This window comes from Chlamydotis macqueenii, chromosome 4 (assembly GCF_036417535.1).
Source record: "Chlamydotis macqueenii isolate bChlMac1 chromosome 4, bChlMac1.mat, whole genome shotgun sequence".
NCBI lineage: Eukaryota > Metazoa > Chordata > Aves > Otidiformes > Otididae > Chlamydotis > Chlamydotis macqueenii.
Window position 1 is genome coordinate 7010528 of NC_141559.1, and position 18711 is coordinate 7029238.

The 18711-nt window shown below is 43.3% G+C and overlaps 2 protein-coding genes across 7 annotated transcripts in view; one reads left to right on the forward strand and one right to left on the reverse strand.

The window, feature by feature from the left end:
• Positions 1-7: 7 nt before the first annotated feature.
• NUDT6 (nudix hydrolase 6) lies at positions 8-12731 on the reverse strand. Its single transcript, XM_086746255.1, has 5 exons — positions 12535-12731; positions 11961-12164; positions 6848-6903; positions 4141-4195; positions 8-646 (listed from the first exon to the last, which is right to left on the reverse strand). The coding sequence occupies exons 1-5, from the start codon at positions 12692-12694 to the stop codon at positions 258-260; spliced, it is 864 nt and encodes a 287-aa protein (XP_086602381.1). The 5' UTR covers positions 12695-12731; the 3' UTR covers positions 8-257.
• Positions 12732-12824: 93 nt separating this feature from the next.
• AFG2A (AAA ATPase AFG2A) overlaps positions 12825-18711 on the forward strand; it is a 200679-nt gene continuing 194792 nt past the window's right edge. For 5 of the 6 annotated variants that reach the window (XR_015258386.1, XR_015258385.1, XR_015258387.1 and 2 more), the window contains exons 1-5: positions 12825-12961; positions 13214-13338; positions 14064-14221; positions 16854-16912; positions 18066-18701. Coding sequence is in view for 3 of the 6 variants with exons in the window: in XM_086746254.1 (XP_086602380.1) it covers positions 12826-12961; positions 13214-13338; positions 14064-14221; positions 16854-16912; positions 18066-18701 (1114 nt within the window). In the remaining 3 variants the exon portion in view is untranslated. The remainder of the gene's footprint in view (positions 12962-13213; positions 13339-14063; positions 14222-16853; positions 16913-18065; positions 18702-18711) is intronic. The other variant, XM_086746253.1, reaches the window with a different exon arrangement.

An 18711-nucleotide genomic window follows, 5' to 3' on the forward strand; every position in this document is an offset into this window, starting at 1 on the left:
TGCAAGATACCTATGTAGAGCTATTTTATTTACTTTATGTTTGCTTTACAGAGTAAAGGAAAAGAAATCTGATGCACACTTATAGCAATAATGACCTTTAAAAATAATTTATATCACTATAGCTTATCAGAGAATAGAGTAAATACTTTCTAATAATTACCTAAAAATAAATCCATGGATAATTTTAATATGGTCTAAATAACACTACAGTGATAATTCTAAATTATTAAGATGATGAAATGTGAAACGTATCGCTATCATGTCATGTTTCTGTAGGACTCGGGCAGCTCCCTGTGGTACAGTTTGTAGAACAGGCCTGTGTAGACAGCTGGGAACTCTCTCATGGTTATATCGATCTTATCAAACCCTTCCCGGTATCCGTAAAGTAAGAGTTTAGCGACGTTGCTGGTGATGGGAGTAGCGTGTTTCGTCCGAGCAAGCTCGTCGAGGTCCATCCACTCGCACCTCAGGCACTCCTGCTGGCAGAAGCTGATGTTGAAGGAGGAGGGCTGCAGGCGACAGATGATGTACATGTCTGACTTCCCAAAGGCTCCGGGGTGTTGGTGTTGTTGTCTCATGCTTAGGATGGACTTGAACTCTGACTTAATGCCAGTCTCTTCGAAAACCTCTCGAACTGCTGTGTCTCCTAGGTGAAAAGAGCAAATACAAGAATAGCTTAACACTCTTTAAACCTTTTGATCATGGAAGATTTCTAACTCAAAGCGTTCCCTGTTCCGCTTCATAAGCTTTTCAGCATGTAAGCCTGTTTGTTTCGGCACAAGGATAAGCTAATTTTTTAGTCCCCGAACAAAACTAATTGCTACATGCCTTTCTTGTGTATATCCTACAAAATGACGAACGGAAGAAACTTTTTGGTAATCCTGTACTGGGTGTGGTTTGAAGTGGACATTCTGATGGTCGCTGATCTCTTAATCCAAGACAGCCCTGCACCCTCTTTTCAGTCCTTTGAATCTTAGCCCCCGTCTCTCTCCTCGCCTCTTCCCAGTTCCAGGTTCAGCCGCCGTGCCTGTCCGTATGTCAGATCACTTGATCAGATCACTTTCACTGCACTTTGCCACAAGGGATAACAAAATGGGTAACACGACTGTGTGCAGAAAGTGAAAGTTGGCACTAAGTCCTTTTCCAGATGCATCTTAAGAGTCTAGTGACATCTGAAATATGCCCAGTAGAGCAGGTAGCCTGTTAGAGCAGAAAACACGCTGCGTCCATGCTGCACCTGTACGTTTTGTGTACGTCAGCCAAGGTGATGCAAGTGTTAACGTTCCTCATTACAAAAGCAGCCGTCACTTCAAGGGTCTCCAGGGTCTGAAATTGCTGAAATTGCAGCCAGAGAATCGCCCGTCTGTCCAGCACTCCTCAAAAGAGAAGATTTTTCTCTTGAATAATGACTTAAATTGTAGAGCCCAAATGAGATTTTTGATACTTCGCTGAATTCCCCAAAGCCCGCCGTTTCATTGTGCTCAAGTCAAATCCTACCTGCCTGGGGTAACTACTAGTAGGTAAAACACCAGCTTTTCCCGAATCTCTGTAAACTCATAGCTGTGTCTTGTTTGAGTGGTAAATGCATATAGCTGTTCTGCATCGTTACCTGCTTCCGTTAGTTTGTTTTCAGTAAGAAATGAGTGTGTTGGCTTACTTCCAAAAGCAAAACAGATTTTAAAATGAGACCCTGTAGAGATTCGCCTCCCTATGCAAAACGTATTTTAGGGGTGGTTTCAAATACTGGAGATAATTTGGACATACAGTGGCTAGCAGTGTCTAAGCAAAATGATTTACTCAGCAGAGGCCAAACAACGTTATGTTAACGGCCTTGGTTCTGCACAGGCTTCTGCCTCAGCTCAGCTTCCATCCCGCAACGGAACGAGCTGGGTGAAGTTTACACCACGTACTACAGCGTTCTTGGTGCCACTGGAGACCCGTTAATACATGGTGCCTGCAGAACATTTGTGTTTGTGACTTTATTACAGCATTAATTAATTAAAAGGCTACCGCATGTGGGGAAAGATGTTAATTTACCATTACTGACCCCTGGAGAGATGGCATTTTGCGTGCCTCGGGCTGCTCTGGTTCTCTGGTTTGAAGCAGCGGTTGCGAACCAGACTCCCTGTGGCACCTGGTTTTATTATTAGGCAAGGGGCTGTATTACACAAAAGCGGTCAGCTGAGATCGTGAGGAATGCTGAGGCAGGCTATGATAAGAAAAATGAAATAATGAGGGATTTAATTTAAGCTTTGAGCTTTGCTTTTAGATAAAATGCATTTTTTCTGCTTCCCTTTTATTTAAATGTGTATATATAAAAATATATAATGACAGTTAAACTAGAAGAAACACTAGGGCTTGAGTTTCAGAAATATTCAAATACAAACATGCACTTTGCTTAATCTGCATTATTAAACTATTAAATTTACTTGTGCAAGTCAGTTTGTGCTCGTTGAAGTAGGCAGCAATCTATTTTGTCACTTATAATCACAGGATCTTCAAGCATTGTAATCGCAATTGCTCATTGTAATTTGAAATTTAGTCCCTTGAATGACTGTGAGTTTATAAGGTTTGATGTGAGGATTAAAAAAAAGGAACATTAAGGTCTGTTATATTTTACACTTCACTAATTTATATCTTCTTGTAACACTAAGATGTTGACACAGAGAATCGTAACTGTTGTCATGATATAGTTACGTAGTGGCAGGAGGGGAGCTGCAAGAGGCCTGTTTCCTCCCAGGTGTTTCTCAATCCCTACAGCCCGGCTCCAGCCCTTCTCCCTGTTATCTGAGGGACGGCCCCTGGCTCACTCGGTATTCCTCTGGGAAAGCTGTTGTCAGCGCTGGTCGTTCTGTTCCCTCAGTACAAAAATCCCCCAGGTATCTCCTGGCCTAGAGCCACTCTCCGTCACTAGAAGTGAAAAGGAGCCTGGCTGGACAACAAACACGGCGTTTGGGATTCTTCTGAAAGGATGAATCCATTTCACTATGGTACATGTATTTGCATTGTCAAGCAAATAATTTTTATTTCTATCACCATGTTTAACAAAAGGACTTAAAATGTGACTCATGAGTTAGGAAAACCACAGCTCAGCTGTATCGCACCAACTAGAAACTTTCTGACACAAGCCCTCCACACGCCGTTGTAGGAAGACTGCTAAAACCAGCAGATATTTCTAAGGTATGAAACAGGCAGGAAACCTGGCCCCCATACCCAGTTTGCCAGAGCTGCTGCCTTGCTCTGGGCAACATTTTTTATTTCTGCATTTTTGAGTTAGTGGAAGAATATATTCATAACTGAATGTTGGTGTGGGGCTAAATTAAGGTGAGCAAAGGTAACTTTTGAAAGCAAGACCTACCTAATAACGGCAGTGTAACTTAAGAATGAACCAGTCTGTGGATCACAATTTTAAGGGGTGAGGTACAAGGAGAAAAAGCACAATTTTCTGTCTCTTCATAGAAAACACCCTTGTTCATTCACCTCTGAGCACAACTGCAGCAGTGGTGATCACCGCCTGTGCTACGCTGGGTAGAAACGACAGGTTTCCTCACATCAGCGTTGTTTTTTAACACAGAAGTGCCTCACATCTCCAGTTGAAAGTAGGTGCCCACAGGACTTGGGCGCTGCGCTTAACGCTGGTCCTCTGCCAAAGAGCTCTTAGTCTAAACAAATCAAACGAGGGCGGAAGGAAGCAAGTGTGTTTACTGCTGTTTTGCATATAAAAATGGAGAGTTGGAAATTTTTGCTCAGTACATCACTGAGCTCACTGCCCTGGATTCCAGTGTGAGCGGAGAGCTCGCCGTTGCGGTTTTATTTGGGTTCTATACTGATTACCTTAATCCTCCGCACTTCTGGCTCATATTACAGCATACCCAGCAAGCCTACAAAAACTAAGCTGGCTTCAGGCACTCACTTCAGAGGAATTGTGGAAAAGGGTAAATGTTATATGTACAAAGCTGCTCTGCCCTGAACACAGTGTTACCCCACTACCATGAGGTCATGGGATCATGGCACTTCGTCCATTCACCGTTAATCCAAAGAAGCGATTAGTCACAGGAGCGATGTGGGTCACGATGTATTTCAGTACTGCTCATGTCTTTGTAATTCTGCTGACGTCTGACCTGTTACCCTAGGACTTACCAATGTCTTCGCCGGGATTAGACAGACCTCCTGGAAACTTCCACGCGTTTAGAGTCTGTATTGAAGGAAAGAGCATTAATGAAGTATGCAGCCTGTTTTGTACTCTCTAATATGAAGGAGACAATTAACACATGACTTTTTTGTTGTTGTTGTTGAAGCTGCAGTATTGTAATTACTCTTACAAACATCAGTAAGGCTTTACGTAGGCACTTCTCTCTTCTTGCCAATGTGATGGTCAGAGCTATCTACAGTCTGTACGAGAGATCGGAACAAAGCATCTACTGATTGAAAATACAAACTGTCTACCCGTCATTAGACAACGTTGCTGCTAGATAACTAGATAGAGTAGTTGAATATTAAAAAAAGCTGCTATAGACGATATAATCTTGTATTTAATCACTAATGTATTCCACTTCCATGGTTTTGGCTTTAGAAAATGTATATATATTTAATCTTCCAAACAGGTATTATGATTGTAGTACTGTTCTGTGCTGCACTGGCTTTCAGATGACTCTGTGTGTCTGTAGTAACCATTTAGTGTAACTTGTCGTTTGTTTTCATGGAGTACAACCCCCCGCCCTCGTGTGTGATTTATATACAGGAACATTTATTGAATTGCAATAAAGTTCAGTACTTAAAACACAGTGCGACGTGCAGATGCGGTGCTGTTATTGATAGTGGCAAAAGAGTCCCAGTTCTACACCTCTTGCAAATGCATGAAGATTTGTAAGCTTTACATCTGTGTACTGTTCTTTTTATTTCTTTCCTTATTAAAAGTTTTTGTAGGAAGAAGTTAACCTTCAGCTAGAAATTAACACAGTAAAAAGGGACACTGGGAAAAAGAGAAGTAGCTTTTCTTGTACATGCAGCGTAGAGAAGGGAAGCTGTGTGCTTTCCAGTGATTTGAAACCCCACCTACTACACTGGAAAATGTTTTCTTCTGGCACTCTTAACGGGCTTGGATAGAATTTAAAGTAATAGATTAAAAATAGTGCAGATGGAAAGTACGTATATTTGTCTGTTGGCTTTCAGATTTGCTTTCAGTTCCTGGAAATCTTTCTTTCTGTGCTGTGGAATTGTCCTTTCACGACTAAACCCAAACAGCTCTTAAAACTCCACTAGCTGTTTAAAAATTGTTTTTTAAACTTTCAGAACATCATTTGTATTAAAAGTCACCATTTCAGGGAAATTGTTCATTTTGTGGGGAAGGAGAAGGGAGATGAGTGGTGGAACTGACAGTGGCAAACAGACACCGTCTAAGCCAATTTGCTTGCAATGAAATATTTAAATATTTGTTCACCAGGTAAGAAAAGTATGGATATTGATACACTTCAGGTTTTTATACTTAATTTTATCCACTCAATAAAAGAGAGCTGTAAAGAGGGGAGTAGGAAACAATTGGTTTTTTCCTTTCACCTTCCTCACTCACCATGCTACGTGTGGGCTTTGATCTGGAAAGGTAAGCTGAAATAGCTGGCCTGGAATACACCCATCCCACATTTCAGAATGACCTGGAGGAAAGAGTGGTGCCAGGCTGGTCCTCCTGGGTTTTGGGGCCAGAGGCTACAGAGGTAACGCCTGGCGAGTATGGAATTGGACCTAGAACCTGAGGAGAGCATCTGATGTCTCACTGTAAAACTGGACAGAGGTATCTGCACTCAAAATGGCTGCGGGTGAGCTTTAACAAAACCACGGCGTTAAGAGGTTAAACGTCAGGCCTCCCGGGATTAGGAAACTGCTGGTTTCTTCTAAATATGCAGAATGTGCAATTCCCATTTTTCTCTGAGACCTGTTTAAGATGTTTACTAAAAGGTAAGCATGCAGTTTTATCATTTCTGTGTTCATAAAAGGGAAAATAAAAATGATGCACCCAAATATACCCGGTCTGTGTACGCACGTTTTGATTGTGTCCATGTTAAAATCAGAGTTAATCTCACTGTACTGGAGACACCTGGAATTTGCAAACGAAAGCATCACGGAAGCTAAGTGTATGTTAAATGGAACAGCACAGGCAGCTGCTCCTGAGCTACTGAGCTTCCTGCACTTGCTGTGTTAAAACCTGACAGGGGCGGGAAGGCACTGCCGGCGATGGATGCTCGGTCACCTCAGGCCACATCACACGAGCCACCGTCGCCGCACTCACACTCTCTGGTTTGGCGTTCTCAGGAGCGAGGCCAAGCACTTCAGTTAGTGAGAAATTAATGGTCTTTACACCTGCTGTACTCAGGTGGTCTCCAGGTCACGGCCAGCCGTGTTACTGCTTATTTAAAGCCACAGATATGCCTGGAATTTTCGAAACCAAACAAAATCAGAATCCTTCTCCCAAAATCTGCTTTGAGCCATGGGGGTTTTCCAGAGGTCTGCGCAAGATCAGGGCCTCTTGGGCCAGTTACAGGAAAAAACAGAAAACTCAAAGCAGAAAGGATACTTAGTTCTGCTGATTCAATTGCCAGTAATAATTAACGACAAAGCTGTTGGTTTTCAAAGTTTTGAGTGTTGTGTTTTTTTGTTTTGTGTTTTTTTTCTTTTTTCCTTCAAATGCAATACAACAATCTGTTGCTAAATGTCTTCCAAGACACCGTAAAGGGAAGTAACTTAATTATCACAATTTTGGACTGGAATAGCAATTAAAATCTCTTTGTTCTATACTACAGAGTAGGCTTATCTAAATGACCTCCTCTATTTTATAATCCTGTAACAAACTCACCTTATGTCTGTCTTGTACGACCAACACCTTTCCAGTGCTTTCATCCAGAACAGCACCTAGTAGAGAAATAATATAGAAAAAGTGTTAGGTTGTTACCTTAACAACCATAATTTAACATGCTTTGACAAAGCACGACAAACCCCTAATGAAGCTCACTTTACAGTTAGCAAGATTTGTCTGGATGAATCGTAGAAAGTGGTTTGTAGGTGGAAAACTGATACACAATAAAATATGAAGAAAAGGTTAAGTATCCTGTATAAAAGTTCAAAGTTAGCAGTACCAAGATAAATACTTCCTGTGTTTAAGTTCCAGATCAGACAAGAAACGAAAAGAATAAGTCACTTGTGTTAATATTATCAGAACTAAAGAATGCAAGATTGAGACGTCTTCCAAATAATCCAGCAAAGCTGTTTGCTTCAGCAGAGACGAGCCTGTAATCTTATTCAAATAACAGAAATTTTTCCAGTGACTCTGGCCGAGTAGCCGCGATGGGCAAGAACCCTCGTCCAGGGAAATTCATGACACAGCTCCTGCCTGAGTGTTTTCTGGTTAATAATACACGAGGTTTGGGGCTCAATGGGCTGAATATACTGCCAGCGTTCAGCTGGCTGACTATGGACTCACACTGTACAGCTAACAACTCATGATGGGAACTGCGCAGTAACCCGAGCCAATCCGTTAATCAGAAAGCGTTGCTTCCAAGTGGAAAAGTGACACTTTCACTTGATTCATGCATCTGGATTTATTTTATTACTGAAAGGTTCAGCTTTTCCTTGCGCCCTTACGCTTAGCCCACGACTTTCTCCCACAGATTACAAGTTTTCCAACTTTTTAAAACCCAAGTGCTTTCATCTTTAATCATCATGTCACACTCATCGGTCATACTTTAAAAATGTCTTCCCTTTAAAACAGGTATTTTTCTCAGATTTTCAAGTGTGCTGTGGTGAGCAGAACGAGTACTGCGGTGCAACTTACCCGGCTCTTTTCCACATCAGTCATGCATGGGTTTCAAATTAGTAGGTAATGATAAAAAAATGCTTGTCATTTTACAGCAGGAGGAAGAGTATATGGACAGCTCTGTGATGATGTATGCATTTAAAATGCTACGGAGAAGTATTTCCACAGAACAGAATTGTTAAGGAATGAGTGTCCAGCTGAAAACATCCTCTGGTTTTTAATGATACATGGCAGACTTCTGTGTAGGAGGAATATTTAAAGGATGAAATACCAATCTTGCTCCAAGATATGTCAAAGGATGTGCTTTGAGAGGGTAGTCACACATCTGCCTCCCCACAGCTTCTGACTTTATGCTTTCGTTCTTCCTGTAAATATTTAGCAGCGTCCAGCTTCAAGTTTTAATCAAGCACTGATTAAAAGAGGGAACAAAAGGAGCACTTTCGATGCATGCTATGATTACAGGGATTATTTTCTGGAAAAGACACTGGTTTGCTGAAGACTGTTGGAGAGAGGAAATTGCAGTTGGAATCAAACAGAAAGAATGCTTTCTCTCCTCTGTTCCCCAGAAATCGATGCCTGTGAATGTAATTTTTGGCAGTGAAATTCCCTGTGAGATGTCCAGAATCTCTGTTAGATGGTACCTAAATCCAAAGCAAGGAGAAAGGAAAAACCCTCCTGGGATTTGCTGTCTGGTCTCCTTTTCCCAGGTGTAACTCCGGAGCCCCTCTGCTGGAGCTCGCTGGGCCACACCTGGTTAGGCTCCGTGAGATCAGAGCTTGGCTGTGGGCTCTGAACCGTGCTTTTAAAAACTCTGCCTCTTGCTACAAACGTGATACCTGGAGCTTTAAATCATCCAGCGCCAGGATGACTCGGGAAAGGTTTCCACTTGCAACCTAACCAAGTAATCGCCGTTACAACACTGCTTTGTTTTGAACGTTCTCTTTTGGGAAATAGGCAAGAAAATTATTAAAAAAAAAAAAAATCCCGTAGACAACTCCAGACAATGAGCAATGGAGGGGAAAAATATCTTCATCCTACCTGTTTTATTTGTGACTGATGTAAAAGTGTATGAAAAGATGTTTGGAGTTGAAAAGCATTTGTCATCCATGTAATGAGCGTACACGAGACTGCTTGTATTGTAAACGTCAGCAGACAGGAACACGATATTACTTTGAAAAACAACTTGGGAGCTGCTTTTAAATCACTTTTGATCCCTTGGACCATCATAACCTATCTAGCTCCATCTCCCTGTGCAGTCTGACATTTACACAGCTGCTCGTTTTACACACAGAACCCCTTACTGCCTGAGGCTGATGATCGTGCGCGTGTATGAGTGCGCGGAGGCCCTTCTATCTCTTCAACTCCAGTGACTTTGTTTCGACAACTAGATTAAGGTAGCTAGCCACGAAAATAACAACCGTGTTACAAAGCTTACACTGCATGAGAGGGAGAAGAGAAAGACTTTCACTTTTCTTCCTCTCCTTCTACTTTCCTTCCTCAACTTGTCTTCCCACGCCATTGCTACGTGGCGCATTACGTGACGTACAAACACGTCATTTTCTGGATGGCAGACCACTCCCTCCTAGGAGGGAGAGAATTTTGGAAATGCTTTTCAGAAACATCTTGAATCACTTCATACACCAGAAGTTTTTCTGTATCTTTACATATTTGGAAAATCCAGCCGCCTACAAACGGATGCAGTAAGTTGGAAGGCACATCACATATTCCACTATTTCTAAACAAGAATGGCCAAGCCCAGTGAGTAACTTGGGCTTGCTACTCTCTGCTTGGCGACTCTGATCTCCTCTGGCAAAATACGACCTGGCCTTGCTTATTCACACCTTTGTCATCACTTGGCCGGATGATGCTGAGGCACTAGGCCTGGCTGCGCGGTGTTCGCTGTGTGGGAAACTCCAGACGGGACAAAAACCAGCTGCTGGCCTGCTTGGCAATGCAGGCTCGCTACCTGTTGTCCGCTCCCTGGGCGGGCTTCCCGCAGGCTAGCAAACCACTCGCAACCTCTCTCTGCTTTTTATTTGCAGGACGCTCAAGGGACTAAGTCCTGTGTTTAACTGACTGGCCACAGCTTTGAGATGTAGGCTCTCATCAGCAGATTGCCTTCTCTTTACTGCAGAAATTTTCTAAAATGTATTTTTTTTTTTTGTGCAGGAAAGAAAAATGCCTAGGGTTTGGCACATACACAGAATATAAGTGCATGTATTTAAATAATCTAATATTTCAATAAAATTAATTAAAAATAGAATGAAGCCCTTCCACTACCCAGGCTGTCCCTCCTGAAGCAGAAAGATAATGGAATAAACACACACCAGGTGGTATCCACACTGCTTAGTGTATTCCTGGAATGTGTTCCAGATCCACTGGGAGCGAGTGGAACAGAGGAAAAAAAAAAAAGAATATTGCAGTCATTCTTTCACACACAGAAATCTGTTTCTTTACCTGCACAAATGCCTTAAGTCTTTACCCCTTCTAAAGAAACTCCCAGCAACGAATAGAAATGGACAGGCTTGAAAAGTGGCAGCAAAGAATACATACATCATATGTTGTGCAATTTTTAAATCTGTGGGATAAATTTTGAAATCCCTATACCTACATTTATGAAAACTTTTCTTGCATCAAAGTTTTTTCCTACTCGCAGAGTGCAAACTTTATCTCAAAGTTCAACAGCAAGTTATGCTTTGAAAGTGCATTTTTTTCATATTTTCAAGTGTTTATTTGAGATTTTTTTTTCAAAATTAGGATTTTTCTTCTATTAAGTCCTTCCTGTTAAGCACCAGGGGCTCACATCCCATCTGTTACATGATTTTCTTTTAAATACCACTTACAGCTATGCAAAACCTACTTCAGGAAAGCCCCCTTTCAGCTGGTCACGTTTCATCAAACACGCGAGTTATAAGCACAAGGAGTAGCACAGCGCTTTTGCGAGGAGAATGCATTATCTTGCCCGAGTTTAATGCCACATATTTTAATGGTGAGGTTTTCATACCTCAGGAAAACATGCTCTAACATGTCCATCGAAAAAAAATCCAAGCCTGTCTTCGGCTTCCACGCTGCCCTCTGCTGGCTTTGGAACGGAAAACTCCCGCTCCCGATAGCAGCAGCACTGTTTTGTAATTGAAGGCTTTGTTTTTCCAAAACTTAATTTCACATGACCTGCTGCTACACAGAAGAATCCAGCTTTCATGAGTCCTTCCCAGCTAGATTTTTCAAATTGCTATTTACGGGTCTTAGCACCACTCAGTGAAAAATTAACATCCCTGCAAGCCAAGGACAAACTAGTCAAGCTTGTAACCTGCTGAGAGAGGGTAAAACCATTGAAGTTCAGTGAAGCTGGGTTCAAGTTAACTCATCCTCAGATCCTTGTGCTGTGCTGTACAGAAAAAAGAAAAAAAAAAAAAAGGGGACACCATCTTATCCAGTTCCTTGGGAATTTCCTCGGTTTTTAGAGCAACTCCTTTCCAAATGTGGTTGTGGGAGGTCTAGATGGGTAACAGCATGGTGTCCAGATGTTTCTTTGTTTGTAAACTACACTTATTTGTGTTGTGGACCTCTAGGCACAACTTAAAGCAGCTTTTGGACTGCTGTAAATTAGGCTACCAACGGTGCCGAACAATCCCTGCTGGGTCAAGTCTGCCCCATTTCCAGACCTTAACCCAAGCACACTTTAGGCAGATGCAGATATTAAGCATCTACAATAAGGACAGGGGACAGAGAAATTACTTTTTTTTCTCAGAAGTTTGTAGTTACTTTTTTACTAAAACTGCTTGAACTTTGAAATCCTACCTCTCGTTCCTACAAGGTGAAAGCCAAGATACGTTTTTCAAAATGGTGTTTAAGAACAATATTCACGAGGTAAATTTTAAAGCTTTAAGCCTACATTTTCTTCCCCCCAAGCTGTTTACAACTTTCTCAAACGGGAACCATTTTGAGAAACATCTCTCTTTAATGGCTTGTTTTGAGCAACATGGATGGCCGTACGGGTGATTCACAAACAACACGCTTTGCTTTGTGAAGTTACCCAAAAGCAGGCGGTTTCCACGCGCTGGTTGTGCAGACGAGCAGCTGATTTCCTACTGAACCTGCCCCTACGGGCTCATTCAAAGGGCTTTTCATGGGTCCAACCGCTTTTGGAACTAACCTGCAACCCCGACCTGGTGGCTGGCGTACCCCGGCAGCCTGCTGGGCCCTTCTCCCAGCCACAGCGTCAAGGTGGACGAGCTCCGCTCGGCGTGGTGGAAAGCAAAGCCTTGCGACGCGGCGGCCGCCGACAAGCCGCTCTGGAAGATGGGGACGCGCAGCCAGACGGCGAGGCGGCCTTCCTCCCGCCAGCGGGCCACCGCCTCTGCAAGAGAGAGCAAGGTCAGGGGGGGTAAGGGCCACTGCCACCCCAAGACCACCCTTGCCCTCGCTCCTTCTGGTTTTAAACCTTGTCGCGCAGGACAGCCAGGGTTAATGCATGGAAATGTGTGATTTTTACCTCGTTTACCACAGGGTCAAACTACCACGGGTGTGAGAAAGGCTGTGAGCAGCCACAGGAAGAGCAGAGACACCGCCAGCTCGGCGCGATTTGGTGTTAACATATAAAATGACGGCTTTTATGTCAGGATCCGGCACCGGGAAATGGATCTCCGCTCCCTCCCGGCACCCGCCACCACAGGGCCGCGGCTGAGGGGAGACCCGCCGCCGCCCCCCCGCCCCATCCCGCCACTTGCCCCGCAGCCATCGCCCGAAGGCGGCCGGCTCCAGGCGGAGGGGACGGCGTAGATCGGCCAGGTCCAAGCTCACCCCCCCGAATTTGTCCGGCCGGGCCGTCAACCCCTTCAGGGCCGCCCAGCCCCGCGCCCCCTGCACCGCCCGCCACGGCCTCACCATGGCGCTACGCGGGGCAGGGCGGCGGGAAGCGGCGGGAAGTGGCCGCCCCCCCCTCCCCGCCCCACCACCACCCCCGGGGGCGGTGCCGCCCTCTGCTCCCGGAACGGCTCGGCGGCAGCCGGCGGTGAAGCATGGCTGCCTCCTCCAGAAGAAAAAGCAAGGGGCGGGCGGGCCTGGGTAGCGGCGGTGGCTCCCCGCGGGCCCCCCCCCCAGGCGCTGCCGAGGGGGGGCCGCTGGTGCTGGGTGTCGCCGAGGCCGTGGAAGCAGGTACGGGGGTGGGCTGAGGGTTTAAAAATGAGTCCGTGCAAAGCCGGGCTTCCGCTCCCCGCGGCTCCGTTTTGGCGGGGTTTCCCCCCGAAAGGGTCCCCGCGCTTCCCCCAGGGCTGGGCGCTGCCTCCCGTCAGGGACCGGAGGGGTTTTGTGGGCTGCAGTGATCGAGGAGCGCGAGAAATCCTGGATTCGTCTGATATTGGGGGAAAAAAAAAATGATGTTTTTTTTTTTTCTCCTGAAAATGTCAGCAGATGACAAAGTTCCCAAAATGCTGCGAAGAGCCCTCGCCCAGCTATCGCTGAGCACCATGAAGTCTGCAAACCTCTGCATCGGCCGGCCGGCCTTGCTTACCTCCGCCGGCGGGCGACAGGAGGTGAGGCCCTTGTTCTTCTGCCTGCAGGTGCTTTTCTTCTGCTTTCAGCTTGTGCCTGGCGTATTTTATACACTGTAGCTACATCTTTATTCTCAGTACTGGAAAAAATCCATGCTGCTGATTTTTCCCGGTAATTTAATGTGAATGTGTTGTGTATTATAGCCCCTTCTTGAAAAATGTCTTGGATCGTGTCTTAAGAACTCAGAGCTGCTGAGAAGGCTCCGGGGAGACCTTATAGTGGCTTTCCAGTACCTAAATGGGGCTACAGGAAAGCTGGGGAGGTATTTTTGACAAGGGCATGTAGTGATAGGACAAGGGGTAAGGGCTTTAAACTGGAAGAGGGTAGATGTAGATTGGATATAAGGAAGAAATTCTTCACTGAGGGTGGTGAGGCACTGGCACAGGTTGCCCAGAGAAGCTGTGGATGCCCCATCCCTGCCAGTGTTCAAAGCCAGGTTGGATGGGGCTCTGAGCGACCTAGTCTAGCGGAAGGTGTCCCTTCCCAGAGTGGGGGGATTTGAACTAGATGATCTTTAAACATTCTTTCCAACCCAAACCATTCTATGATTCTACTTGTATCTATGTGGCAGCAGTTTTTAACCTAATCCTTCTTCCCCCTCAGCCCATGGTTTTCCTAACAAAACATTGCTTACTTTAACTGGAGGACTGGAGATGGGGCAGGGGAAATCTCAACTGACAGTTGTTTGCTTGGATACTGTTCCTAGGTCTGTACTGCTTGGCCCACCACAGGCTTTCCAGGCGGGAAAGTTGGGCTGAATGAAACCACACAGAAGAACCTGAAAGTAAATCCAGGTGATGCCATCACCGTGCAGCCTGTGACTGGCGCGGTCATCCAGGCAGAGGCAGTCGATGTAAAGTTGAGGTATGCAACTTCTTACAACCTAGTGACGTACGGTGAAGCGTCTGCTTTGCTCTGTGGACTCTTACCTCTTAGGAAATGTTGGTTTTCTTTCTTGCTTTGATGGAATTAGTACCCAAAGTCAAACATGTGCAGACGTCTGTAGGACTAAGACTAAAGTTTTGTAACGTGGCAAACTGCTACTAACTGCCACCTCCTGTGTGGGCAGTGGAGTGGCTCAGCTGCTGTACAAAACAAAGAGTGGTTCTGTTGTGGAGAATATAATGACATTAAATTCATTCATCTTACGAGATTCTTCATTTTACATTAAATTAATGAACAGTAGCGATGGCTTGGCGCTTCCTGAAGCAGAGGTCAAGCTGCTTGTGTTGCATTTGCTTTAGGCAAGGGTGTATTAACTGCACGATCAAGGCAGATTGTTTAAACTTGTAAGCAGAGGATAAGGATGATCTCTGATGAACTCTGTAGGGTTGATGTCAGGTTAGAAGCAGCCCGTGTTGCTTCTGTTTGCTGAAGTACACTGCAAACTGCTGTCTGAGAAGCTCTTGTTGAAAAGTCCTGTTGTCGTTAAGAGAACTGCTGGCTGACAGGTTGGGGAGAGTGAAGTGAATTTTTTATTTTATTTATTTTTTTTTTAACCGCTTCCCTTCAAAACTACATCTTTGTATATGCGTGGTTTCGTCCTCTGCTTTTATTTACTGGATTATTTTTTAGGATTGGAAACTCTCAGAGGTATGTTTTTGTTTTTTAATTGAAATTCACCCCAAAAAAGGGAGCAAAAGGTGCAAATCACAGTTGTCTTGAAATAATGAATGCTTTGAGAAATTAGCAGTTTATTGATCTGCTGCATGACTTCCTATATTTGTCATTCTCATAACATTCCACAGAGTCAGCATTTGGGTTGATGCAGAATCTGATTATAGTTATTTCTTAAATGAAGTTATTTTGCAGTTACTTTTGAAAGTGTCCCAACACTTCAATTTCTATAAATTAACTTCACTTCCCTGTCAAACCTCTATTTTCAAACATGGTATTGTCATTGTCCATTTTGAGGGGAAGATGCTGTTTTCCAGCATCCTGACTCTCATAAATGTTGGTGAGGCAATCTTGCTTTTTGTCAGTAATATAACCAGTTTATTTTTAATTATAGTTTTACTGGTTAACTTGGCTGCGTATTGTGTGCTGACTTCCTGGTGTCAGCTTGCTTTGCCCTCCATGCCTCTCTTTTCACCAAAAAATGAAAAAAACTAGATCTTTACAGCTTTTTGTTACGGTTAATTTAATCCTATAGGAAGTTTTGTATACTGTTTGGTTATAGAGGTGGTTGAAAACACCAATTTCATTAAAAAATAACCCCACGTTAAATTAAATAATGAAACCTAATCTATTTTTATTGCTCCATCTTGATATGCAATGCATTCTTTCTTTAAAGCTGCGAGTTTTACTGAAATGTAAGCTAAGGATGAGGTCAGAGGAACTGCATGTAACTTCTGAAATATTTGTGATTACTGTAATTCTTTGGGAAGCTGTTCCAGAGCCGGAGTTCTCCCTCTTGGCCAGCCAAGAGCCAGGCTCCGAGGACTGTTAACCATGTGTACCACCAGATTAAAAGTCATATAAATAACAGGTTTTCTGGAATTACTCTAGGAGAGAAAACATAAAAATTGTAATAATAAACAGAACATCCCATTATTTGAGTGCTGCCTAGGTTTCTAGACACTTCACAGGTGCAGTTCATTCTCTGCAAATCAGTACCTCTGGGGAGTTGCCTGTGTGCGTAATTTAGCCTTTGCTGCCGGTTAAAAAATCAATCCCCAACCTCAGACCCCGACAGTGTAACTGAGTGTGTGTTTACTTGTCAGGAACGGTGCTGATATTTTGAGAGCTCTCTTCTAAATTAGCCTAAGACCCCACTTTTCCCTCAAGTTGCTTTCAGTAGGCTTGAGACACGGGTTTTTATTTCTAGGTTTAGAGCTCCCCCCGTTGATCATCCTTTTATTTGCAGAAGGTGTGTCTGCTGTAAATGCCTCTGGTGCTGCTGCTGTTCAGCTGTTGATGCTTTTCATCATACAGGTCGAAGTACTTGCGAATGTTGTGTATTGTGGGGAACACCTGCACGGTTTGTGTAGTGCTTCAGATGTGAACAGTTTTGCAAGTGCTCAAGGCGCCAGTTTAATCAACAAAAGACGAGTATAAGTGTTTGCAGGGCCAAAAGAGACATTTCTTATCTGTATTTTTTCCAATTCAGTAAATGTAGCAATGGCCGTTCTGCCTGGTGAGATGAGAAGTGTGCGCTCCGTATCTGTGATCTTAAGAAATTATAACGATAACTTATTATGTTGTTTATTACAGCATTTTCTGTGGAAAAACTAAACCAAAATTAAATACGTACACTTCTTTTCTTACTATGTGTCTAATACCTTCAGAGTTGAGATGATATGATCGGAAGTCTGTAGAGTGCTCATCCATCTTTCCTGTTGGCGGGGTTAAATAGTATACTGTAAAACGGGTGGTATTCATCGTCCTGGTGCCTTAGTGGTGTGAACTCCTGGTTTTGAAGTAGTTACTGCTTGGAAAAAAATGTTTTGGGTTTTTTTTTGTTTTTGTTTTTGTTTTTTTTTTCTTCCTACCACAGGGACAAAGATGCCACCATTAATGCTGAGGAAATGTCTGTCTGTCTACTGAGAAACCTAGGTATGAGTTTTCTTGCTTCTCTTTTGACTGTTTAATTTTTGGGTTTTTTTTGTAGTAGATGATCAAGTTTTGGATAGAAAAGCAAATAGTTTCCTGCTATATTCTTAATAAAAGGCTTATGGCAAATTAGAGGACACTATTCTACTCGCACTTCTTTTAGGGATCTGTCTTCTTTGGGCTAAATAATTTTGCCATGCCATAAATATCTAACTTCATTAGTCCTGGTTCCATTCCTTCTGTCCGTTGTACGTATTGCTGGTTCAAGTTACAGCTGTTTAGCGGTTGCTACTGGCTTCCCGGCTGACGCTGTGAGGTACTTCAGAGTTTACTTGCGCTGAGCAATACTAGCATTAAAACCAAGATAACGATTCAGTGTTAATATAAAATCCCATACTCTGAATCTTTTTTTTTTTTTTTTTTTTTTTTTTTTTTTTTATGTTGGTGGTAAATAAGCAGAATTGCTATTCATTGAGTGATGGATATTTACAAGTAAGGCAAAAAAGCAAGGTAAGTTATTCAAGGTAGCGCTACTCAAAACATTCACTACAAATAGTTCTACTCAAAGGCAATCTTATGGTTTAGGAATTAATAACAGTATTGCTATGTTAAGAAGCAGGAAACGTGAACTGAGTTCCAAATTCATGAGTTTGGAAATAACAAATCTTGTTTACATTTTTGCGTTTGTTTTTTTCGTGCCTGCAGGGTGCATTCAGATCACATTTCCCGATCTTTCCTTGTCAATGCAAAGGTTTAAACTTTACCTTTTTTAGGGCAAGACTCTCAAAGAAGGTGGGCTAGACATGAAATATTGTGAATCTGTAAGGCACACAGCAGATACAAAATTTTCACTTTTTATAATACTATAACCATAATCTCCCTTTGTATGCTGTATGAAATTTAAAAAGCTCAAATAATTGGCGAGTTTAGTATGAGAGATTACATATGATACTGATGAATGTTTTTACTGTACAGTCTGTTTATGTGCAAAAGGATCATTTAAATGACCTGAAATTACCTTGTAATTACATAATTACCTTTTGTTATATTAATTTACAGCACTTCTCAGGCTTCCTGATAAATAATTATTCTGACACGAGAATGTCTGAATGTTTTGCTGACAAAAACATTTTTTCTTTTTTTAATTTTCTCATAGACGGGAAAATAGTTTTACCAGGAAACCTCTTGGCTTTCACTTTCTATGGCAAACTCTGTAACATCGTGGTGATGAAAGTGAAAGGAACTGATGGTGCAGAGCTGACTGCCCAGGACGGTGCCATTTCCAGTGACGTACACGAACCAGACCTTGAAAGATCTGATTTGGAGACGAGTGCGTTAGATTTGTCGTTACAGCTCAGCAAGATGGACATTGATGATAGTCTAGAAGTTGCATCTATGAGCACACCAAGCAAACCGATGGATCCAGGTTCACCAGTAAAACCCAGTTCTGCTCTGGCAGCCAGCGGTCAAGACTCTGGTCAGGGAGATGAAACCTGCAGCAAGGGAGATGGTGCAGAGCTCACGGATGATTTGGAGTTGGCTGGGAAAGGGGGCAGTGAGGGACTCCCACTAACTGGCAAAACTGGAGCAATCAGCAACACAGACACTTTTTATTTCATTTCTTCAAGAACTAGAATCAATTTTATTGAAACGAGGACCAGCATAGCAGAAGACGGTGACTGTGAACCCCAAGTCACCTATGACATGATAGGAGGTTTAAGCAGCCAGCTCAGAACTCTTAGAGAAACAGTTGAACTGCCCTTGAAGCAACCTGAACTGTTCAAGAGTTACGGTATGATGCC